The 24,350-nt window shown below is 55.5% G+C and overlaps 2 protein-coding genes and 1 non-coding gene across 6 annotated transcripts; 1 reads left to right on the plus strand and 2 right to left on the minus strand.

Moving 5' to 3' along the window:
* Positions 1-321: 321 nt before the first annotated feature.
* Positions 322-17,936, plus strand: PICK1 (protein interacting with PRKCA 1). Of its 4 annotated transcripts, none has more exons than XM_045520664.2 (13): positions 322-731; positions 891-988; positions 2,086-2,197; positions 6,975-7,103; positions 9,262-9,328; positions 10,481-10,570; positions 12,942-12,995; positions 13,537-13,599; positions 14,380-14,513; positions 14,908-15,000; positions 15,810-15,860; positions 16,463-16,607; positions 17,102-17,325. In XM_045520664.2, the coding sequence occupies exons 2-13, from the start codon at positions 948-950 to the stop codon at positions 17,176-17,178; spliced, it is 1,056 nt and encodes a 351-aa protein (XP_045376620.1). In that variant the 5' UTR covers positions 322-731; positions 891-947; the 3' UTR covers positions 17,179-17,325. The 4 variants fall into 4 exon arrangements, with proteins under 4 accessions (XP_045376620.1, XP_045376619.2, XP_010958621.2 ...); XM_045520663.2 differs by having other exon boundaries at positions 326-633; positions 17,097-17,936; XM_010960319.3 differs by having other exon boundaries at positions 327-731; positions 17,097-17,936.
* Positions 3,403-3,474, minus strand: TRNAS-AGA (transfer RNA serine (anticodon AGA)). Its single transcript has one exon. It is a non-coding gene; the product is annotated as a tRNA-Ser (tRNA).
* A 1,657-nt stretch (positions 17,937-19,593) lies between the features above and the next one.
* SLC16A8 (solute carrier family 16 member 8) lies at positions 19,594-23,560 on the minus strand. The gene is made up of 4 exons (XM_074375551.1): positions 23,331-23,560; positions 22,457-22,600; positions 21,396-22,229; positions 19,594-20,173 (listed from the first exon to the last, which is right to left on the minus strand). Exons 1-4 carry the CDS (start codon positions 23,542-23,544, stop codon positions 19,857-19,859), a joined length of 1,509 nt encoding a protein of 502 aa, XP_074231652.1. The 5' UTR covers positions 23,545-23,560; the 3' UTR covers positions 19,594-19,856.
* Positions 23,561-24,350: the final 790 nt, after the last annotated feature.

The following is a 24,350-nucleotide window of genomic DNA, read 5'->3' on the forward strand; positions in this document are numbered from 1 at the left end:
CAGGAGTCTCACGGTCGAGATCTGGATCTTATACCAACCGTGCGTGGCTCTGGACAAAATCTCTTGCTCTCTCTGGCACTTAGTTTCCTGGTCTGCACTACTCAGATTAGGCTGGCAGCTCGGACACTGTCATTCTATTAGAGGAGTCACAGCACCCCAGGACGGGTTGCTGAAAATGTGAAAGGGAAAGTGTCAGGGTTTGTAGTTCACTGAACCTTGCGGAAGGTCTCCCTAAAGATGCTTCCGTTGCCACGGCAACTGGCCCAGCTGCTTGGTCCCCGGAGTCCCGCTGAGGAAGCTGGGAAGAACCCTGCCCTTACCAAGGTGGCGGCGGCCACAGGGCAAGGGGCGGGTTGAGCGTCGTCGGCCTGTCCAGACCTTTACTCTGTTTCCGCTTTTTCATGCTAACGGGGAGCTTCCGTCAATACTTGTTCTCTTTCCTGGTTCTGGGAGCCCCGGGAGTCAGGGAGGGAAAGGCCGCCTGCAGGGATCGGGGCAAATACCCAGGGCGGAGAGGCGGGACTTCCGCGTCCCGCCGGAAGTGACGCGACAGTCGCGGCCGCCGGCAGGTGGACCGGCAGGTGGGTTCAGGTGCCAGCCTGGCCCAGACCGGCTGTGGGACCGACGCTTCCGGTGAGCGACAGAGGCAGCTCCCAAGGGCCTGGAGACCCGTGGGTGCGGGCTCTGGAATCTGAGCTCCTCGCCCTAGCCTGGATCCCCGACTGTACCTAGTAAGAATCACCTCCCCCCACGCCCCAAACCCGGGGGCTACCCCTATCTGTCCAAAGGAGAAGTGGGGGGGGGGGGCTTTCCCAGATCGCCGGGGTTGGGGTTGGCATTTCGGCACTTTGGTTCCCTAAACCGTGAACTCTTTTCTCTCCCGGATACAGTTCCCCATACCCCTGCCGAGCTGGGCAGTTAGCCAGCCCACCGAAACTCTCGGAACCATGTTTGCAGACTTGGATTATGACATCGAAGAAGATAAACTGTGAGTATTTTGTTACCTCAAGTCCCAGGAGTGCAGGAGCCCCAGGTCCCTCAGGTCCCTGGACTTCCCAGTTCCACAGACCCTTGCTTTTCAGCGGGGGATTAGGTGTTGTACTGTAGCACAAATGAATCCTGCCCTTCTAGGAGCTTACCATCTGTAGGGGGCTGTGGACACTTTGAGGCATAATTGCAATGCAGGGCCATAAGGGCGCTAATGGAGAATGACCAGGCTACAAGGAGAGCAGAGCAGACAGAGCAGTGCCTCTGCTGGGGTGTTCAGGGAAGGCTTCACAGAGGAGGTGGCAGCTGAGCCATGTTTTGACAGATGAATATGAATATTATAAACATAACTTCCTCCCCAGCACAGATGATTAGTGGACAGATTTTCAAAAATTAAGTTAGTCTCCTTATTAGAATATATCCTCCCTCAGAGCAAGGACTGGGTCCAGTGCCTTTCCATGTCCTCAGCACTCAGTATGGTGTTCCACATCAGTAGGTTGTTTGTCGAGTGAATAATAGAATAAATGAGACTACCACAAAACATACATAAATGCTAATTTATAGTGAAAACTGAGAGGTAATTGAGTACAGCAACTGAGAGATGGGTGATGGATAGTTTAACAGGAGAGGGCTTCTGGAGGAGGTGACCATACTGTTACATATTTGCCTGAGAAGGTGACAAGGACAGAGTCTGACTCAGATCTTAGAGACAGAATGAAGGAAAGGGAAGGGGGACCTATTTTTTTGGATTTCCTGCTCTGGACTATGTTGGCGTTAAGTGCCTTCTGTGTACTTTCTTACAAGAACCTTAATAAAGTAGCCATTTTACGAATGAGGAGACTGAGATGCAGAGAGGGTGACTTACTCATCCAAGTCCCACAGCTGATAAATGGCAGAGTTGGGATTTGATCCTTCATCGGCATGACTCCGAGTGCTCTGTGTGTTCCAGCACAAAATGCTGTCTTATGGGCCAAGTGAGAAAGAGAAAAGGCTTGCAGCATTGGGAGCCTCTTGGGGGTTTTGGAGGGCCTATCCCGGTCCCTGTCTCCTCCAGTCATCCCTCCTCCAGGAGACTCAGCCTCACATGCTTTTCTCTAGTGGAATCCCTACTGTGCCTGGGAAGGTGACCCTGCAGAAGGATGCCCAGAACCTGATTGGGATCAGCATTGGAGGAGGAGCCCAGTACTGTCCCTGCCTGTACATTGTCCAGGTACTGAGTGCTTTGGAGGTGGGAGGGAGGTGCTGGAGGGGGCGAGCCACCTCCCAACTTGGGCATGTCAAAAGTTTATTTCTCCACTCTGCACGGCTGGCTCCTTTTCATTCTTGAGGTCTGACCTCTTCAGAGAGACCTCCCAGATACCCCTCTCAGTAGGTCTACCCTCACTGTCTGTACTAATGGATTTGCTCGTTAGTTCTGTAAGTAGCTGGTTTTCCAGACTCTCTGCACTGTGAGGGCAGGATCTCGGTTTGCTTTTCACTGCAGTCAGCACCGAGTACAATGCCTGGCATATAGTGGACCTTCAATAGAAATGTCCTCAATGAGTCAACAAAACTGTCAGCCTTCCATACTCTCACAAGTGAAGTGTAGTGGAAAGACTAAAAGACTGTGAAATGATAATGGCCTAACTTCAAATGCAAGCTTCCCAGCTTGTTAACAAGTTACTTAACCTCTCTGGCCTCAGTTTCCTCCCCTGGAAAGTGGGGATGTAAAATATGGAGATCTGAGCATCTTTGGGTTGTTGTGGAGATTAAACAAAGTGACATAACACAAGGCCCAGCCCTTAAGCATCAGTCACTCAATAGCAGCAGCTATTGTTTTTACTGCAGTTCACTTTCCCAGATGACCTGCCAGTGGTACTGACCAATTCTGTGCTCCTTATAGAGGAGGCTGCCCTGGCGATACTCTGTCAGCCTTGACTCAGGAGTGGGGACCAGCCTCCTTTACTATATGGCTGGTTGGAGTTGGCGATCTTTCTGTAGCTTTGGAAGGAAGCCTGCCACCTCAGACATAAACTTGACCTAGATTTTTACCCTGTTCTAACCTTCTCAGCTTAGTAGCCATTGGTGGCAGATGAGAAATTGCAGCCTCTCTGAGGATCTTACAAAAGAGTCACTTCTAAGGCCTTGAAGACAGATTCCCTGGGTCTAGTCTTGCTTGCTCAGGGTGTGGCCTTTGTGAGCTTTTTGGCCTCCTCTGACCCAGGAAGTGTTAGCGAGGCCTCCTCCAGGCTTCTGTCTGCTCAGCCCCTCCTGCCACCTCCCCTACCCCACCTGCTAGGGACCAGGTTTGCGGTATAAATTGCAATTATAAAATAATCGAATTGATTGTTTTTTAATTTTTTTAAAATTTAAAAAAATTTTATTTTTAATATTTTTTGGGGGGCAGATAATTAGGTTTATTTATTTTTTTTTTAATGGAGGTACTGGGGATTGAACCCAGGACCTTGTGCATTCTAAGCACATACTCTACCACTGAGCTATACCCTCACCCCTAGAATTGAGTTTTAAAAATTAAATTTTACTTTTAGCAAAGACTGTCTGCTGTGCTTTGAACAAGTCAGGGGTACTAAAAAGTCAGTGTCAAATAAGCAGTCCATTGCTCTACCCTTTCTCACCGCCCTTCCCCCACCCTACCCCCACCCCAGTCCCAGCAGCAACGCTGCTTTCTACCCTTTTGGCTGTTTATTCACGTATGAGCTCTCATTTTTCTCAGTAAGATGCTTATCCTGTTTTCTTGATCTATTGCTTGCAAGCATCTGTCAGCTTTCCTCAGTCCAGGAGATGAGAATTTAGCTTTATTCTGAAACCACTCAGCCTCCTCTCACTCCATCTTCCCTACATAGTTATCTTGTAAATTTTGGTTAAATCAATATCAGTGCAACAGATATATTGGGGAAATATTTTCTGAGGGCCTGGACAGGCTCTTCTATAGGCACTAGAAATTTCTTTCTTTCTTTCTTTTTTATTTTTAACATTTTTTTATTGAGTTATAGTTGTTTTACAATGTTGTGTCAAATTCTAGTGTGAAGCACAATTTTTCAGTCATACATGAACATGTATATATTCATTGTCACTTTTTTTTTTCGCTACGAGCTACCACAAGATCTTGTATATTTTTCCCTGTGCTATAGAGTATAATCTTGTTTATCTATTCTGCATTTTAAAATCCCAGTCTGTCCCTTCCCACCCCCCACTCCCTTGGCAACTACAAGTTTGTATTCTATGTCTATGAGTCTGTTTGTTTTGTATTTATGTTTTGTTTGTTTGTTTTAGAGATTTCTGATCAAGAAAAGATAAGAAAACTTTCTTATTTCTTAGCAAGAAAGCAGACGCCACCCTCAGAGAACTCTAGAATGGTAACATGCTGTTTTGCACACTGAGCTTAACACTCTACTGTGGCTGTGCTTTTAAACAAGTATTTTTATTGTGAAATTCACATAACATACAATTAGCGTTTTAAAGTATACAATTCAGTGGCATTTAGTGCATTCACTAAAAGCAGCCACCACCTCTCTTTAGTTTCAGAACTTTCTCATCACCCCAGAAGAACAGCTCATGCCCTTTGAGTAATCACTTCTTGTTGAAGTTCATTCAGGTTACAGCTGGTTTCAATACTTCACTCTGTTTCTGGCTGAATAGCATTCCATTGTATGGCTAGACCACCATTTGTTTATTCACTCATCTGTTGATGGACATTTGGGTTGTTTGTATCTTTTGGCTGGTATGAATAATAACACTGTTGTAAACATGCAGGTACAGTTTCTCTGGACATGTGCTTCCATTTCTTTTGGGGTGGAATTGCTGGGTCATATGATTACTCTGTTTAATTTTTTGAGGAGCCTGTGTTTCTTCTAACTCAATTCTTCCCCGCCCATTTTTTTTTTTTTTTGAGTAATTTGTTGTTTTTTCCATTTGCATTCTCCTTGTATTTTAAGTTCATTTTCCTCAGTCAGACATTTCCCATCATCTTTCTGTCCCCACCCTTCTGTAGTCTTTCCTCTTTGAACCTCCCCTGCCCTCTCCTCCACTGGATTCCCCCATCTCCAGGATCCCTCTCTCTTGTCTTACCCCCCCATCTTGGTGGAGCCCATCTTCTGTAGCTTTCTGAGAAAGGCTGCGTGGGAGGAGGTAAATTTTTTGAGACCTTGTATCTCTGAAAATGCCATTATTTTGTCTTTTTGTTGTTATTCTCATGTTTCTTTCAGTTGATACCTGAGTGGATCAAATTTAAGAATGACTGTCAACTTTGAAAATCATTTCCATTTAGAAATTTGGTGGCATCATTTCATTGTCTTTTGCCAGTAGCAGCGTTGTCATGTCTGATGATGTCAGTCCTACTTGTGATCTTTTATTTGTAGTGTCATTCTTGATCTGTCAAGACTCTTAGGCACTTCTTTTTGTCCCTGGCTTTCTGAAGTGTCTTGGCATGAGCCTTTCTCTGTCTGTTGTGCTGGAGCCTCAAAGGGCAGATTCATCGGGGAACCCCGTGTTTTCTCTTCTGTGAAAGTCTCACGTGTGATCTCTGATGATGTCCTGGTCGCTGTGTTCTCTGTTCCCTCCTGTGGAACTCTGATTGGTTAAATGCTGGGCTTCCTGAATTGACCTTCTAATACTCTTTTTCTTTTCTTCTGGTTGTCAGTCTCTTTTCCACTTTCCTCTGCTGAGTTCCCAAAGCTGCTGTGGCACTTTAAATTTCAATTATGTTCTGCATCTCTAAGAGGTCTCTCCTGTTTTTGAATTGATCCTTTTGCATCATCCTATTCTTGTCTTTCAAATCACTGTGAAGATGTTCATTATGGTTTTCTTTTTGTTTTTGTGTTGTTCCTGCTTCGTTGCTGTTTCCTGTAGTTCCTTTTTTCTCTTTGAATGTTTGGTGTTTTCCACATGGGGTGCTTTTTCAAGGGCCCAGTATTTCTTATCTGTCTTTACATTTAAGCATGAGCCCTCACAGTTACCTCAGTGCTTTTAAGTTCTGTGTCCTGGCCCTGTCACCTGGTGGGTTCCACTGTGGGGCTTTCACACAGAGAGGCCTTTCCTCTGGAGCCATTCTGGGCCAGGTCCTCCCTCTAGGCTCCTGAGGGTAAGGGTGGTGAGCCTGGTTGCTGGCGGTCTGGGGGCTTACAGGGGTTAAGGGGCTGTGGGACTCATTGTTCAATGTGTAAACAGCTCCAAACCCTTAACCGCTTCTGTCCAGTGCTTCACCCCCACCTCCCTCGTCCCTGGGCCCCAGAGTTGGGGGCTTCTCTGAGGAATAAACCTCTGTCTTCCCCAGAGACAGAGTATGGAGGGCTGTGTGGGTGAGGAGGGAGCCTGGACTTGAGTCCATCCCCTTACTTTCTATACCTTGCCTTCCACCCCACTAAGGATGTTTCCAGAAGTCAGCTTTCTTGGTGTAACTTCTGTATTCTTGTTCCACCTCTGCACACACTTGTGTAGACAGTTCTTCCCTTGCCCTGAGCGTTCCCCCACACATCTATCCTTTGTCAGACACATCGACCTCACTCAGCCAGTGAGGGCAGACCCCGTGGAAGGAGTCACCTTGGGGGAAGGGGCTTACATGTGCAGTGGGCGGTGGGTCCCTTGCTCCTTGGGGATGGAGAGTAAGTGCAGGAACTGATAAGAGGTGCTTTGGGGCTCCGAGTCAGCACAGAGCAGCATTGTTGGGGAAATCTATAAAGAAATAGCTTTGGAGGAGTAAACACTCTGATGGGCGTATAAGGTTTGGTATATTTGAGATCAGAAAAGGTGGATCTCATCAGTCACATTTACCTCTGGCCCTCCTTCCCCTCCCCCAAGAACACAAGGTCATTCATTTCTGGCTGCTCAGGCACTTTCTACCCTGCCCTTCTCCAGCATCGCTTAAGAGATAGAGGTAGAGCCCAGGACAGAGCCGGGTACCGATTAGGGTGGCGGGAATGACTGTGCCCCAGCAGGTTTCTTCTCAGTTCTCCTTTCCTCCCCCTTCCACCCTCCTTTTGCACCCACAGGTGTTTGACAACACCCCAGCAGCGCTGGACGGCACCGTAGCAGCCGGCGATGAGATCACCGGTGTCAATGGCAGATCAATCAAAGGAAAAACTAAGGTGGAGGTGGCCAAGATGATTCAGGAGGTGAAGGTATGAGCTGTTGTGGGAGTGGGAACACGGAGGCACTTCTGAGACCTCCAGCCTGCCAGAGGCCCCTGCAGGCCTGGAAGGGAACTGGCCCTTTCACAGCTCCCCTCTGGGGAGCATCAGGGTCTGGGTCACACCACTGCCTCCCTCGGTTTCTTCTGGGTTCATTCAGTAAATGTTAATTATACTCCAGGACTTGGGCTGGGCCTGGGTGCGAAAGTGGGCACCAAGTCCAAAAGGTCCCTGTCCTCAAGCTCCCAGGAGAGCTGTCAGACTCGGAACCACACCTTAGGGTGAGCCAGTGTGTCCCCTGTCAGGGCTGCAGTGGAAGTTCGGAGTCCAGGGTGAACCTCTCTAGGTCGGTAGACACCTGGGAGATGTTCACTGGACCATGCGGGGCCCAGGAGGGTGTCAGAGGGAAAGGGGAGCCCCCACCTCTATCCCTGTGGGAACTTTCAGTGCAGTGGGTCCACTGGGCTCACACCCCCCCAGGGACTCTTCTGGGCCTTGGGGCAGCTCCCAGTCCTGCAGACCACAATCACACACTGCCTGTTCCCTGCTTCCCCTCCCCGCCCCCACTGCTCCAGGCCGTGGCCTCTCCTCGCAGGGCCCCCATCTCTCCTGAATGGCAGGCAGCATCCCGGCCACGCACGGATGCAGGCAGCCCCTTTGCCATGTCCTAGAGATTTTGCTGCTAGTGATTCTTGGGAAAGCAAAACAGTGAAGGAGGTGCAAAGTCATAGGATGTTTAAAAGTCTGAGAGTCAAGAGTCCCAGCTGTCCGTTGAGCTTGGCCGAGTGTTTCAGCTCCCTCACCTCAGCCATCCAAACCTCTCCTCACCTCCCATCCATCCTCTGTGTCTTAAGGGCCCGATACCAGCATCCGTTACAGTCCCTCTTTCTTACCTTAGCCCAGGGCCAGCAGCTTCCACCTTCTCCCCTTTATTCTCCTCTTCTGCTCCACCTGGCCTGGAATTTACTGTCCCAGGCATTTCCTGTTGGGCAGAGGAGCTCATCACGGAAGGTGGTGGACCATGTGTTTCATTCTGGTACAGAACCGGGGTGCACGTGCCCCGCCTGGATCCCCTTCCTCATCCCCCCATCTCTGCTCGTCGGAATCCTCCTCATCTTCCAAGGTGTATCTCATGCCAGCCCCTCAGGTTGCCCATGAGGACAGGAGCTCTTCGTGTGTGCACAGCCTTGCCGTTCGCAGGGATCTCCCCAGGGGTTATGGCCCCTGTTTTGCCAGTGCCCAAGGGGAGGGGAGGGTTTGCTTGTGATCTGACAGCTGGTCTGACTCCCACTGCGGTGCTCCTTCCGTTACCCTCAGCTGCTCTCGGTGGTGGTCCCTGAGGACCCTGCGCTGCAGCCTGAGAACCTTTTGCATCTACCCCTGACTGACTGCATTGGGTCACTTTGATTTCCCTTCAGGACTCAATTTGAAATCCTGTGTTGTACTTGAATGGATTCAGTCCCAAGTTCAAGGGTCTTAGGATTTCAAGAACAAGAGCAACTGTGGTAGCCTCACATGGTCAGGGAAGGCTTCTGGGGAGAAGCCGGCACCTCCCTTCCCGTCACTAGACTAAGATTTGTGTAATTCCCCATTTGCATCGGCCTCCCTTGCTGGCCTCGGGCCCTGGGGGCTGGGGCTGCCCTGCACCTGCTCTCTGGCGTCCCAGCAGCAGGCACAGAGAAGGTACTCAGACGTGTTTGTGGACTGAATGGAGGGACTCCTGAGGATGGGGATGATTTTGAGGATACTCTCACAGGAGAGGATACTCCGTATGGTGAGAAAAATGAGGTAGCAGGGGTTTGGGGTATGGCTGTGGTGTGGGGGAAGGCAGGGGTGCCTGGTCTGGCTGGGGCACAGGACATCAGAGACTGCCAGACGGTGAGCTCTGTGACAACAGGGACCATGTCAGTCCTTATCCCTGCTGATTCTCTGGGGCTTGGCTCATAGTGAGAGAAGGAGGGACCTGGGAGCAGACTGGTCACCATGCAGGGCCCTGTTCTGGCAGGGCTGAATTGACAGCCACTCGGGCCCTTTCCCAGGGCTCAGGATGCTCTCATGACCAGAGACTGTAGGGCAAACAGGCCTCCCCAGGAAAAGGACTTGGGGTCTGGGGGGCTCCGTCACAACTCTATTTGTTCTGCTTTTCCAGGGGGAGGTGACGATCCACTACAACAAGCTGCAGGCGGACCCCAAGCAGGGCATGTCCCTGGACATTGGTAAGCTGGGCCGGAGCAGTGGTGTCTGGTGGCCCCACAAGCCCCTGCTCGGCCTTTTTATGACAATGCACCAGCAGCTGTGGTCTGGACTTTTCTGATCAAGCCAATCCAAGGGCCTGGGGAGACTCAAAGTTCTCTCCCTGTGGCTGGTCCCGGGAACCTATCCCTGCCCTGTGTTTCTTCCCCTTTCCCCAGCCACCTCTTCTGGGTCCATGCTGCCCTTGGGTTGTCCTTTTTAGGCCAGCCTTCCAGCTCACCAGGCCCAGCCCCTCATCCTTCTGAAAGGGAGGGTGGCCCAGCCCTGGCACCTTTTGCCCACCTCCACACCTCCCCTCAGCCCTGGCCTTTTCTTCCACCCACTTGCTCCCAGGAAGGCTCAGGGTCTGAATTGGACCTCAGTTTTGGGCAGAGAGACACATTGCCTTCTGTTAGGGAAGCTAGGCCTTGGTTCTTTAGAAGCTTCAAGACTCAAGAGCTGGATAGTAGCTTCGAGGTCCTCTGGACCAGCCACCTCATTCCAGATCAAGGCCTGAGACTCAGAGAGGCTCTGTGTCCCCTAGGTAAATGCATACGCAGATCTCTGGGGTCCAGCACCCTTTCCCTATGCTCTTGGGCCAGAGCCACCTCCTAGTTTTTAAGGAAAGAGGCTAAGTGCAGATGGAGTCTGTCCTGAAGGTTCTTCCTCTAAAACCCTTGGGTTCCATCCCAGTCCCCTTCCAAGGACTGGGTATGTGACCGTGTGTGTAGTAACTGAGCCTGGAGCCTGAGGCCAGTTGTCATTGACAGTGCCTCCACTCCTGGATGTGAGAGAGACGGAGAAGAGGTTCTCTTTGGTTGGCCTGAGGGCCCTATCAAACCTGGGCAACTCTGGGGTCTCAGTGGTAGCCGGCAGCTACTTCGAATGCCAGGCCCTTGGTTAGGTGCTTTACATGTTCACCTTCCAGGTTCTCAACACCTCTCTGAAGTGGACAGTGAATAGGGCAGGGGGCCAGAACCCCAGTTTGGGACACTCCCCACTTCAGTCACCCCCACACCAAACCCCAGTTCAGCCCCTTCTGCCCCTGGGGTCATTCCCAGTGAGTGGTGATGGGTGCAGGGATGGCCGGGGCCCCAAACTCCACCTCACTGAGTCCCCTTCTCACCTGGTCCCAGTGTTGAAGAAGGTGAAGCACCGGCTGGTAGAGAACATGAGTTCGGGGACCGCAGATGCTCTGGGCCTGAGCCGGGCCATCCTGTGCAATGGTGAGTCCCCTCCTCCCACCCACCTCTGGTCACAGGGGCCTCAGGCCTAGGCGTCCAGGGGGAGGGGCACCACAGCTGCCCACCAAGCCGACATGGGGCCCTCTGACCTGAGCCTGGCCTCTGCTTGTGGGGCCAATACTCACCATCTCTTTGTATCCCTGAGGCCTATCTATCTCCCAGAGGGCATCCACAGTGGTCAGCTGAGGCATCTTACAGCCAGTGTCCCCACTTCCGAGCAGGGATTCACAGGCTCAGGTCGTAGATGAGGAAACAGAGTCACAGTGGAGAGAGGTGCCTCCTGCTGGCTCCCTGAGCTGGTGCCTTCGCCACTGCCCCAGCTGCTCTCCCACAGCCAGGCCTCGGCCCCTGCCCCGGTGCCCCGCTCCCAGCCTGCTTTCTCACCCCAGCGCACACTGCACTCAGCTCCCGGCAGCCCTCTTGGCCCCTGCTTCTCTCCAGAAGGTGGCGCTGCTGCCCTTGTCCCAGCAGTTCCTGCCCAGGCTGGAGGTGGCGTACAGGCACATTCACACCCACGCATGCGTGTGCACACACCCTCTCTCCAGGGAAGGAGGGGGCAGTGAAACACTCAGTCTGCTCCTACCATCACCAGCCTGAGTTTATAAATAGCAGCAACTTCGCTGTGTACATGTGGGGACAGATATAAATACCTGTATAAATTGGAGGCTCAGCTGGGCACACTGGGCTTTATTGGCTGGGACGTGGGGGTGGGGTCTCAGCTTGTTCCAAATGGTGTACAAAAGTGGCGGCTGCTATTTCCAGCTTCTTGGTGTCTATAAATCCCTGTTACTGTAGTTACCATGCGTTGAGATGAAATTAGAACTGGTTGTTGTGTTTTTTCCCCCAGACCTTGCAATTTCCCCAGCCTTAAATAGGGTTTCTAAAATTGAAGCTGTCATGATGTCCCATGACCCAGCTAAAAACAACAGCACGGCGCTTACGTGGCTCCTTCCCTGCCAGGCTGGTCGGGTGCCAGGGCTCTGGGGAGCCAGGGCCTGGAGGCCAGCCGGGTGACCGAAGCCTCCTGAAGGCCTCCGAGATGCTCCCTTCCAGCCCCCAGAGTCTGAGCTTTCCTTTTTGACAGCACAACACACGGCCATCTTCTCTGCCCAGAGAAAGGCCCAGATCTGGCTTTTGCTATTCCCCTACTCTCTTGCCACTCAAAACCCTGGCCCCGGTCAGCAAAGGAGCCTGGGGGGCAGAGGGCACCTCCACCTGGATAGCCCTTGCTGTGTGCCTTTAGGCAAGTTCCTTTACCTCTCTGTCCCTCGGTTTTCTCTGTAAGATAAGGGAAGTAGTCTCTGCCGCAGAGGCTCATATGGAGGAAGGACTGAGCTATGTGGAGGGAACTCAGGGAGGCCAGGCCCTGCCCTGGGAGGCCCGGGCAAGGAAGCCACCGACATGGGTCTTGCCCTGCAGTTGCTGCTGGTGCTCCTGATGGGGATGTGGGAGTGGAGGATGGTGGTGCTCACTGCTGGTGGGCACCCTGCCCTGCCCTAATCTGGAATGCCAGGGCCCATCCCTGGCAATCCACTTGCTCCCATTTTGAGCCCTTGAGGTGAGGCAGCTGCCTCCACCCCTCACCTTAAAGCCCAGCTGTCTGCCAGTCATGGCCTGGCTACTGTCACTGCTGGACTATAAGCCTTGAGGGCACAACTCAGATTTCATTCACCACAGTCATTCCTGGGTCTCACATGGGGTCAGGCGCACAGTGGATGCTGGAGAGACACCTGTTGAGCAAATGAAGACACTCACCAAGGCCTGCTCCAATGTGAGCTCGTCCTTGGAGCTTTTCCAGAATTTCTGTCCCCTCCCCAGATCATTCTCCCTTCTGATCCGTCGTGCGGTGGGAGGGCTGCCCTGAGCCTGCGCTGGAGTTCTTGTATCTGTCTCCTTCTCATCTCTCACTGCCTCGCTCCTTGGCCGTTGGCAGGGTTTGTGTTAAAAGAACAGGGGCCTTGACCACTAGGCGGGGGCTTGCCTTCTGCTGACCGTGGAGCCACCCATGGGTTTGGCCGTGGGGAGGGCCCAACCGTTTTTCGCTCATGACCTTTGGAAGTACCTGCATCATTGTCATCTTTCTGCACCTTTGGAGTGCCCCAGCCTGCTGGGGTGGTGCTCATGTCAGGAGCGTCCTGAGGGGACATCCTGTCCGCCCTCCACTTGCCTCTTGTCTGGCTGTGCTGGGCTCTTTACAGAACACGCCTGAGCCCAGCTGCCCCCCTGGTGCCAGATCCCCCTCCCTGGGTCCCCATTCTCTGCTGCTCCTGGTTCTCCTCTGGGGGCCACCTTGCCCCTCCCGAGTGGGCCCCTGAATCTCTCCCCTCACCCCGCGGCTCTCTGATCCTCACAGATGGGCTTGTCAAGAGGCTTGAGGAGCTGGAGCGGACCGCCGAGCTGTATAAAGGTGGGCAGGCGCACCCTCTGGGTGGAGGGGTGGAGGGGTGGTGATTCCAGTCTGGGAAGTGCTCTGCGCTGGCTGTACCCTGGGGTGGAGCTCTAGAGCACAAGGTGGTGACAATGGGGCAGGAATCCCCGCCTACACAGTTCTAGGACCAGGGCTGTTAAAAACTCTTAACGAAAAAAATCTTAATGCATACTTTTTTGATTATAAAAGTACTTACATGCCCATACAAATCAAATAATGGCATGTGTAAACCTAGTGAGAACCCCCAGAATCACACTGTCCCAGAGGTAAAGCCCAGGGGAGGCTTTGTTCACCTTCTGCTCCTGTGAAGTCCTGGCTCCCCTGTCTGATGGGGGCTGGTCATGGGTGGGGTCGGGGCTGGCTGAGCCTTCAACCCTGGGCCCTAGTGAGGCTGTGGGAAAGGTCTGAACCCCAGGAACATTGAGAGCCTCGGGTGGGGTGGGTGGCTGGAGGCTGTGTCCTGGGCCAGCGTGGTCCCCACCGTGTGCCCCCATCTCCCTTGGTTGGGTCTCTCCCACAGGGATGACAGAACACACCAAGAATCTCCTACGGGCCTTTTATGAGCTGTCTCAGACGCACCGGGGTAAGGATGCCCCAAACCTTCTTTGTGACCCTGGAAAAACCCTTGACCCTTTCTGGGCTCAGCACCCACCCACCCCCATACAGTGAGGGTGCAGCCAAGCTCCTCCCCAGGGCCTCTCTCTTGCCCATGCTCAGGCAGACACACGGCATCTGACCTCAGGCCAGGTTTGGGCTGCACATGTCTCAGTGCTGGGTTGTAGCAATAATGGGACCAGTGGGGAGCATCTGGACCAGCTAGTCTCCTGCGGGGCACTGTCACTGGTCTGGGTCCTGTCCCGTCTATTTGTACTGGTGTTTATAATGCATAAGGCCCTTCCGTATTCATGATCTCATTTCCTATAAGTTTGTTAGCTGTGCGGGGCAGCTACAGTTCACCCCATTTTATGGTTGAGAAAACAAAGCCCAGACAGAAAAAATGGTCATGTAGCTCCTTAGGGACGGGGTTGGCCTTAGGACCAGATTCCCAGCCCAGTGCTTGGCCCTCAGACAGCTGCACCTCCTCCAGCCTGGGCCCAGCCTTCTCATGGTCCGGGCACTTTGGGGAATGAGGGCCAGTTCCCTCGGGTATAGACTCAGCTTTCTTGGGGATTTAGATCCAACACTCAGGGGTATAGACCCACCTTTCTTGAGATGTAGACCCACCTCCCTAGGGTTGTAGACCTCAGGCAGACCTTGGCCTCCAGCCTGCCACGCCCCTCGCATTGCTTATCCCCAGCAAATCCCTGGCTTCTCCGTTAAGGGGGCAAGTAGGGGCTGCCTTCAGCACAAACTTGTCATGCAGCCTTTGGGGACGTGTTCTCCGTGATCGGGGTGCGGGAGCCCCAGCCAGCTGCGAGTGAGGCTTTCGTGAAGTTTGCCGACGCCCACCGCAGCATTGAGAAGTTTGGCATTCGGCTGCTGAAAACCATCAAGCCGGTAGGTCATGTCGAGCGTGTGTGTGTCAGCATGTGAGGGTAGAGAGGTGACAGTGTGGCGAGCAGAAAGGGTCCCGTTCTGGAGTCGGAGCACCTAGGTGCAGGGTCTGGCATGGTCACCTACACAGCTGACCGTGGGTAAGTGACTCCGCCCCCTTGGCCTCAGTGTTGCCCTCCAGGCTGGTTTCTGGCCCTGGCTCCACCAGAGCCTCAGCTTGCCCTGGGCCTAGCCTGTCTTCTCATCCTTGAATGGACAGGGCTGTCTGGGAGCATCCTTTGGCTCTGACACTGAGTCCATTAGAAGGATTGACACATCAGGCCATTCCTTGTCACCCTGGCCAGCCTGACCCCCCTGCCCGTGGGGTCCTGAGCATCTGCCCCTCCTCCCCTTCCAGATGCTGACAGACCTGAACACGTACCTCAACAAAGCCATCCCAGACACTCGCCTCACCATCAAGAAGTACCTGGACGTGAAGTTTGAGTACCTGGTGAGTGGTCTCCAGCTTCTGGGGTAGGTGAGGTGGTGGGCCCAGCCTGCTGGGGTAAGAACCCACCTGGAGATTTGCCCTTTCTCCGTCAGCTACATGATGGCCAGCAGGACAGGGCCAGAACCTCTGTCACATCTGATTGAGGATGTGAGACCAGGGGCCTGGGGAGGTGCTGGAGACTCGGGCTCAGAGCAGCCCCTGGGAGCCTGGGGTGGGCAGAGCCCTCACTCTGGACCACTCTGACCCCATGGGAATTTTTTGGTCACTTTTAACAATGAGTTAGACTAGGTCAGTGGTTATAAAGTGGGTGCCAAGGAATGCTAATGAGTTTTATGTTCAAATAATAATTCTGTGGTCAAAGGAGTTGAGGAAAAAATACTCCACCAACCAAGCCAAGGTCCTTTGCTTCAGGACTTCTCAGAGCCTTTGATTAGGCCCATGTGCGACCTGGGCCTTCCAGGGCCTTCCCCAGCTCTTTGGACCATGGAACCCTTTTTTTCCCAGAGCATCTCTTGGGACTTGAGTGTAGTAAATCCTGGGCTGTCTGTCAGGCTCTTTTCTCCTAGATGAGTGTCCTTGCAGCCACCTGAGCCTCCTGAGCAAGGGCCAGTCCGAGTGAGGTGCCCACCTCTCCCTGATGCGTCTGAGCCCATCCCAGCTGAGGGTACGCAGGGCCCATGAGGCCTGGCATAGCTGCTCCTCTGGGTAGCTCAGTGGTACAGCATGGCATAGGAGGAACTGGGGACATCGGGGGGGGGGTCCAGGTGGTGCAGCCACTCTGACAGTGTGGCCTCACCTGTCCCACACAGTCGTACTGCCTGAAGGTGAAGGAGATGGACGACGAGGAATACAGCTGCATTGTGAGTGCCACCGGTGGGCAGGATCGTGGCCCTGGTATTGGAAAGGCTTGGGATGTACAGACCTTCCCCTACCAGCCCCAAGAATGTGCTGGGGACACCAGGTGCATCAGGACAACCCCCAAAAAGACCTGAGGGGCTTGGCCAGGCTCTTGTTTCTGGAGATGTGGGGCTATCCACCCCCAGCCCCGGCCCCTCTGGGCCTTAGAGTGCTGGTCAGCTTGCTATGGGACCACTCCCAGTGCCTGCCCCCAGACCAGCTGCCGCCCGCCCCAGACTTTGTGAGGCTCTTGCAGGGGAAAACTGACTCTCTTAACTCCTAAGAGGCATTTTTACTTCTTTAACATTTTTGGTATCAGGGTCCATCTATGACTAAACGTTCATTTGTTTAATGCAGCAAGGGGTTAGTGGTTTTTTTGTGTTTTTCACAAAGTTATTATTAAGTGCTTCTAGCAATAGCTGACATCTCAGAAATGGGGAACCATGGGAGCTTTGAAGAGTGCGGTGTGGTGCAGGGGTATGAGCTTCCTGCCTCCGCCCCCAGCTGCCCCAGAGCAGGCTCCCCGCGCCGCCCCGGGTCCCTGATGTGCTGCTCCCTGCCCCAGGCCCTAGGGGAGCCCCTGTACCGCGTGAGCACAGGCAACTACGAGTACCGCCTGATACTGCGCTGCCGCCAGGAGGCCCGCGCCCGCTTCTCCCAGATGCGCAAGGATGTGCTGGAGAAGATGGAGCTGCTGGATCAGAAGCACGGTGAGGGGCGTGGCAGGCACTGGGGCCCGTGGGGCACCCTGCCTCAGGCAACCCCTGTATCACCTCAGTATGGTCCGGTAGGAACCATCTTCTCCCCATTTCAGAGCTGGAAAAACCACGGCCCAGAGAGGTACAGTACTTCCCCGAGGTCCCCAATACCAGCCCACAGCAGAGCTCTGAGTCGGACCTAAAGTGGAAAACTCTGGCAACAGCTTCCCGAAGCCTGGCCTGGGTGGGACTGGCCATGCCCCGTGGGCTCCTTGGGGTGTAGTCCACCATCCCCCCACCCTGGCAGGGCTCCTCCACTCCCTGACCTGGGAGCTGGGAGGCTGGGTTCTGTGTAAGGCCGGATAGCCCTGGCCTTGCCCCCTCCTGGGGCATAAGGGGAAACCCGGAGGAGGCAGGCGGGCCTAGGCAAGCATGGAGGGTCTCCTCCACACGCAGGCAGCCCCGGCCCGCTGACTCCTGTCTGCCGCCCTCCTGCCCCAGTCCAGGACATCGTGTTCCAGCTGCAGCGCTTCGTGTCCACCATGTCCAAGTACTACAACGACTGCTACGCGGTGCTGCGTGATGCCGACGTCTTCCCCATCGAGGTGGACCTGGCCCACACCACGCTGGCCTACGGCCTCGGCCAGGACGAGTTCACCGACGGCGAGGACGAGGAGGAAGATGACGATGAGGACACGGCAGCCAGGGAGGCGTCCAAGGATGCGCGAGGGGCTGCTGGGCCCCTGGACAAGGGCGGAAGCTGGTGTGACTCCTGAGTGCCCCCTCGGGGTGCAGCTCTGGGGGGTAGGGTGAGTGGGAGGACGGCAGCATGGGAGCAGGGGTGGGGCCACTGCACAACAGGGTGGCGCATAAAGGCCTGCTGGCTTGGGGCGCCTGCCTCCCTGCTCCTCTGTCCTAGCACAGCGAACCCGGGCTCCCGCCCAGGAAAGGCACTGGGGCCATGGCCTGGGACCTGGACACTGGCCCCCTCCACCTCCCCTTCCCACCTCCCCAGCCAGTTGGAGAGCTTGGTCTTTGGACCTGCCTTAGGAAGGAGAGAGGGCAGAAAGAAAGAGGGGTTGGAAATGGCAGGAAGTCCAGGGCCCATTCCTCATGGGCACCTCCGCTGGCCCCCGGAGCCTGCCGGGAGTGGGGGGCCGCAGGTGGACAGCCGAGGTTGGGGCCAATGTTTCATGTACACCCTCACCTCACCCTAGGCTGGCCCCAGCCCAGCCCACACTCACCTCGGCGGCCTTTATTTATTTTATTCTCCAGCTCAGCACTTCCCTGGGGAAGGGCTGGGCGCTGGGCCTGTATTGAATAAACACAAACCCATATGGAGCCGGGCTCTTTGCAGTGGCCTCATACCCTCTCTCCCCTTGACACCCCCTTTTCTGCCACCCTGATCACAAGAGAGGGGGGCAACAAGTTTTCCCAATGTTCCTTTTATAGCACTGACTCCTTAGAGCAGCCCTGTGGGTTAGCATTATTGTCCGCATTTACAGATGGGACACTGAGGCTCAGAGAAGAGTCTTGCTCAAGGCCACATGGTGTACAGGGACAGAGCGGGATGTGGATGCAGATCTGTCATTTTCCCTGCCTCGCAGGCTTCCTGCTCTGTGGGGCCATTTATGTTCTCCCTCGTCTTTGATCCTTCAGTGCTTCTGGCCACAAATTAAACCTTTATTTGGTGAAGAGCAGGACAGAGACTGGGTCAGAAGGACCCGAGGCCCCAAACTGGCAAGAGAGTATCCAGGGTGCCCCAGGCCTGTCCTGCCAGGGCCGTGGGGAGGAGCCCAGCGGACGGAGCCTCGCTCCTATTCTGTGTCTTTGCAAAGTGGTAGAAGTAGGGCGGCTGTGTGTCCAGCTTCACCTGCACAGTCCCCGTCCACTCCTGTGGTCCTAGTGTAATTATTAATGGTGGCTCTTTTCACTCTCAAAGTGTGCCTGTTTGGACAATGAATTATGTGGTCATCCTGAGAATGGGAGGTATACAAGAGGGTGTGAGAGGTGGGCAGGGTCCGAAATGGATTTTGAGTACTCTGTCCTGGGCAGAAACCCAAATGGGATTCTCAGGCAGGACTGGGAGTGCGGAGAGAAGGGTGGGCTGTCACCACGTGGGTTCCCTTTGGGTCGTCGTGAGGATTAGATGCGTTAACTTGTGTGCCTGGCACAGGCAGTGCACTATGAGTATTTGTTAAGTAAGATGTAGTCACTGCTCTGGTGGCTCAGGGGAAGCTGCAGACGTAATGTAAGTTGGCCAGGCACCTGCAGGGGCTGCCCACGCCTTCCTGGGGTGTGGATGGAAAGTGGGACCAGGAGTGGTCACCAGTGGGACGGACCCTCTTGAGGCGTATGGATGAATGGAGTGGGGGTCTGCAGTGGGAAGGCTGCCTCTTCCTCTGGGGCCTGGTCACCACGCTCATGATTTGGAAGAAGGCAAAGAAAGGAATGTCTAATTTGTAGGAGAGAATAAATGCAGAGAGAAAAGAGATCCCTGAATCTTTCCAGCCAGGTTGAGACCTGGAGCGCTCTGCACTTAAAGTGCCATTGAGGAGATGTGCCTGGGACATCCCTGGGGAGGGGGAGCAGATGCCAGTGTCCGCGGTGGGTGGCGTGGTCCACAGGGACACATGTGCAGAGCAAAGGCCCCAGGACACCGAGGTTATCCCCTAGAGAGGATCCGGAGGCTCAGGGCCAGGATTCAGCCCCAGCCCCCTGACTCTAGGACCTTTGTTCTCTCTCTGCTCTGGGCCCCTCCAGGGGCAGGTGCTGCCAGCGACGCTTTAGCACAGCTCTGAGCAGCGTGGCTGGGGCCAAGCCACCCTCTCGTGTCTCTAAGTCTGGGGACACTTTTCCCCGCCTTCCTCCATCTCTGCTACTTCCTCCACAACACCTGCTGGGTCAGAAGGCCCCGGGGGAGAGCCCCACTCTCTCTCCTAACCCCCCTCCCCGGGTAGCAGCCGGAGCCATAGCAGAGGCGCAGGAACAGAACCTCTGTCTTTCAGCTCCACTTTATGAACTTTACATTCACACAGGCCCGGGCTTGGTCCATGCACAGCGGGTTCACTGGCAAGACCAGGGCCTGAAGGGCCTGGCCATGGCCTACTGGGCAAATGAGGGGGGCAGCTTCCCCCCCGGACCTCGGGAGTGACCACCAGAGCAGTCCCCAGTGTGCCAGGCCCTCTTGGGGCAGCGAGGACTCTGAGAGAGGAAGCCCCACCCCCAAAGTCACTGGCCACCCCACCTAGTGCCCCCGCGCTACACAGACTCAGAGTCCAGCCCTGGCTCTGCCTCCACCTTGGGTTCTGAAGGCCCAGTCCCCGGGCTCGGCACCTCCAGGGTCTCGAGGCCACCAGGCTCCTCAGTGCTGGTGGGCAGGGGCTCAGAGTCCACTTCAGCTTCAGCATCCTCTGTGTTGCTGGCCCCGCCCTCAGTGCCTGGGCTGGGCGAGGCATCCCGAGAGCGGCGCAGGCAACAGTTGGTGGCGACAGCCATGAAGATCCCAGCCAGGGCCACCTCAGAGCCCGCCAGGTAGAAGATGATCTCGTAGTTCTTCAACGCATCCACCAGGCGGCCTGGTGGGGAGGGCGGATGGAAAGGTAAGGGCTTGTGGGGGACCCCACCGTTCACACACATACTCCCCTACCCTCAGATACAGTGCAGTGCTCTTGGGACTCACTGGTGACATGCCCACACATGCCCCAGTCTTTAATCCCATTTTAAAGATGCAAAAACCCATGAGGGTTCCGTCATTTGAGACCTTAAAACTTTCACTTCACCTCCCTGACCTCAGTTTCTTAAGTGCTGAGGGGCCTTGGGTGAGGCAACACTTTACAGTTTATATCTCCACTGGGTCAGGTGAGATGGCAGAGCTTGATGAGGGTACTCAGCCAGCCCTGGAAGGCTGGGCAGCTCACCCGGTCTCAGGTGCAGCCTGGGCCCCAGCAAAGGTGGCCTCCTTCATCCTGTAACCTGACCTCAGCTCTCTCCTGCTCACATACAAGCTTCCTGCTGTTTCAAGGATAACCTGACAACCCAGGAAGACCCTAATGTCCCCCACCCCTGTCTTTCTGAGCCTAGCTCCTGCCTTACTTGTATGGGAACAGTGTCCCCCAAACACACCCTTGTGCCCTCTCCTATGGGATCCTGCCCTGCCCCATGAGGCTGCCTTCACGCCAGCCCCTGCAGGAAGGCCTCCCCAACCACCCTCATCATCATGATTTCCTAAGAGATGATGAGTGCAGGGTGCTCAGCAGACAGTGTGCACAGTGGAAGATGCCCATACCCCTCCCCCATATGAGCATGATGAACAGCCCCTAGTCTGCTTCCGGTTCCCCAAAGACACTGTCCCTATTCCAACCACCCTTAGAGGCTGGGGAGACTAAAGCACTCAGATGCAGTGTTTCAAAGGTATGAACTTTGAGCCCTGGGCAGTGCCCGCCTCTAATTCTGGGACTGCAACTTGTACTAGGTCTCATGCCTCAGTTTCCCCACCTGCAAAAGGAGAATAAGCAGCTGCACTTCACAGGGCCTATGTGCCATCTGCCGGAGAAGACCCTGTGGGCCAGCTGCTTTCCATGTTGGGTTCTTCCTGGCACCTTCCCTGGTTTTTGCATCCTTACCAGAGCTGGTGGTACCGCTTGGAGGAGAGGCTAATTGGCCCTGAGAAGGGGAGTCCACCCAACCCAGTTGTCTCCCCTTCCCTTCATCCCTGGATGTTCCATGTGGGACAGGGAGAGGACTTCCCTTTCACTTAGGGGCACTAGGCTCGTCACCCTCTCCTCCTGAGAGGCGCACCGGCAGAGGGCGGTCCGATGAGAACAGCCACGGCCTCGAGTAGTAGCACCAGGCCCAGGGCACTGGGGAATCGCGGTGCACCCACGGCTGCCATGAGCACCTCGAACTGCAGCGCGCCCACCATGCCATAGGAGAGGCCGAAGGCGATGCAGAAGGCGACAAGGGCACCGTAGGAGCGCGCGCGCGCGCTGCTCAGGTCTGTGAGCCCATTGGCCATCAGGGCCAGGCTGAAGAGGTAGGCGACATGCGGTCGCAGGCGTGCCAGCCCAGCCAGGGCGCCGCAGGCCGGCCGCGCCACGATGTCTACGAAGCCCACGATGGAGAGCAGGAAGGCAGCCTCGGAGTCAGGCACGCCTGCGTCCTTGGCGTAGTTCACCAACAGGATGGCGGGCACGAAGAGCCCGAGCGCCATCAGGAACTTGGTGACGGCGTACACCGCGAAGGCGCGGTCCATGCACACCGCCACGTCCAGCAGGCGCCGGCGGGTCCGGCCGCCAGAGGGCGCCTCGCGCAGGCGCAGTCCCTCGAGATCCGCCTCCGCCTCCGCCTCCCCGGGAGCGTCGCTGGCGCTGTCCCTGCGCGGCCGCGGGCTCGGCCCCGGTGGCGGCCGCATGACGGCGCCGCACGCGCAGCAGTGCAGCAGGAGGCCGCCGAACAGCAGGAAGCCGCCGCGCCAGCCGAAGCGCTCGAGCAGCTGCTGGCCGAGCGGCGACAGAGCCGACAGGAAAACTGGGCTGCCCGCCGCCGCCAGCCCGTTGGCCAGAGGCCGCCGCCGCTCGAAGTACAGCCCCAGCATAATGAGCGACGGCTGGAAGTTCAGGGCCAGGCCCAGGCCTGCGGGCGAGGGAGCGATGTGCCCGGCTCCCCCAGGGCTACCCACCCCCCCGCAGCGGGAGGGAGGGGCAAGGCCTGGGCCGGCGGGCAGACCCTGGGGAACTGAGCAGAGGGACGGGGACCACCCCTCGTGGGGAAACTGAGGACAGGGGGTCTTGCAGCAAGGACTCCTGACCCCTACCTGCACCCACACCCCCAAAGGGGAGGACAGCAGTCGGCGCCCTCACCTGTGAGCACCCCAGCCGTCAGGTATAGCTCCAGGAGGCGCGTGGCGAAGGATGCTAGGACCATGCCCGCGGAGGCCAACAGCCCACCCACTAGCATCACCGGGCGACAGCCAAAGCGGGTAACAAGGATGCTGGACACTGGGCCTGTGGGGAGGGCAAGATTACCACTTGGACTGGACCAATATCCTGTCTAGTAGACACACCAGGCGTTGTACCTCCCAGCCTTGAAAGTCGGCTCAAAGGGTAAGGTTACCCTAGTTCAGAGAAGGCAGTGTCTGGCCAAGGTCATGTAGCTTGGCTGGGACAGACCAAAGACAGTGCCCTATAGGGACACAGTGGAGGGACCTGTTCTGGTCCCCAGCCCTCCTGAGAACAGAGAACCCAAAACAGAAGGGACCGACCCCATTCCCTTTGTATCTCCACAGCTGGCAGCGCAGCTTGAGCTGCCTGCCTTCCCGGGGTTCCCCCACCCCTCACCTCCACTCCTCCAGGCTTGGCCAGGATAACTCCAGCATCTCCCCCACCCAACAGGAGGTTAGGGCTTCCCGGGGTGGGAATCTTACTTAGACTTCAGTTACCCCACCTGTAACATAGGCGAATGTGGGTCTTTTGACATCAGTGGAGGGGCCCTTCTGGCTGGCCAAGCTTGCCAGGGCAGCCACCTTGGTGCAGGCTCCACCTCTGGCCGCTGTCCCCCTCCTGCCCTCTCCTTCCCTCTCTGGTGCCAACGTTTCCCCAGGAAGGAAGGGGTTTCCAGTGCCCAACGCTAGAGGCCTGATGGATGCTCAAGGGGCCAGGTGTTTCCAGGTACTTGATCCCGACCCTCAATCCTGGGCCTGGGGAAAGGCTGAGGGATCCGCGAGGGGGCGCTGACCGGTGCCGTAGAGCATGGCGAGCATGATGGAGGACACCCAGGCTGTGTCGCTGTAGCCCGCGCCGAAGTCGCGCATAAGCGCGCGGAAGAAGACGCTCACGGCCTTGGGGAAGCCATAGGCGAAACCGGTGACCACGAAGCAGGCGCCTAGCACCACCCAGCCCCAGCCGCCGTCAGGGGGGCCGGGGCTCCGCCGGGGGCCGCTAGCGCCCATCGCCGCTGCCTCTGCTGGAGGAGAGGGGACAAGAAGGAGCAGCGAGGATCTGTAGCCAAGACAAGAAAGGGGGATGGAGACCCAGGATGGGGAAACTGAGGCATGGGGCTACCAGCGTGAGCTCTGTTAAGGGAATGGAGGCAGAAGAGGAAACCCAGGTAGGACCTCACCCCAAAATCTCCTCTCCTCCAAGGGGCGTGAAGGATGAGGGGAGGATAATAGAATCGTTCCCACCTTGACTTCAGGGAGACTCCCTCTGGAGGACACACCTTGCCCCTCAGGATCTAGTAGTGGCAGGAGAGGGAGGTCAGGTGAGGGGGAGAGCCGGGCAGCCAGTGTGTGACTAGAGGCGTATGTGGGACCACCAGTGTCCCCACTGTGCTTGTATGAGGGTCTCAGGACAAAAGAAGGAACATCGTGTGGGATTGGGGGGAGGAGACAAGTGCCAGCTACAAAATGGATAGAGTTCATTCTCCTCCTTGACCTTGGGATATGTTCCTAATTTTTCTCAGTGATCAAGAGTGACTATGGTCACTTAGGACATTATGGAGGAAAAACTAAAACACACTGTAACAATATTAGCCTTGTCTCAGAAGCCAAGGGAGCCGAGCTCCAATTCATCCCTGCTTAGCCGTGGCTTTGCTCTGTGACTTGAGCAGTTCCCCTCCCTTTGCTAAAGCCTTAGTTTTTCTACCTGTAAGATGGGTTCACGCTAGCCAGGCAGGAGTCTTGGCGGGGGGTGGTCAGATCTCTAGCTTCACTGGATAGATGAGAACCTTTGAGTGGGGCCATTGGGAGGGAGACCC

The sequence above is a fragment of the Camelus bactrianus genome, chromosome 12 (genome assembly GCF_048773025.1).
Source record: "Camelus bactrianus isolate YW-2024 breed Bactrian camel chromosome 12, ASM4877302v1, whole genome shotgun sequence".
Classification (NCBI taxonomy): Eukaryota; Metazoa; Chordata; class Mammalia; order Artiodactyla; family Camelidae; genus Camelus; species Camelus bactrianus.

Bases quoted from the DNA above. Each gene is read 5' to 3' on its own strand.
- SLC16A8 (XM_074375551.1), bottom strand. From the start codon at position 23,544: ATGGGCGCTAGCGGCCCCCGGCGGAGCCCCGGCCCCCCTGACGGCGGC. The intron at 22,230-22,456 runs GTGAGGGCGCCG...CCTCGCCCGCAG, and splicing joins GACGGCTGGGGTGCTCACAG to GCCTGGGCCTGGCCCTGAAC. The intron at 20,174-21,395 runs GTGCGCCTCTCA...CCTCCCCACCAG, and splicing joins CATCGGACCGCCCTCTGCCG to GCCGCCTGGTGGATGCGTTG.
- PICK1 (XM_045520663.2), top strand. From the start codon at position 948: ATGTTTGCAGACTTGGATTATGACATCGAAGAAGATAAACT. The intron at 7,104-9,261 runs GTATGAGCTGTT...CTGCTTTTCCAG, and splicing joins AGATGATTCAGGAGGTGAAG to GGGGAGGTGACGATCCACTA. The intron at 10,571-12,941 runs GTGAGTCCCCTC...TGATCCTCACAG, and splicing joins CCGGGCCATCCTGTGCAATG to ATGGGCTTGTCAAGAGGCTT.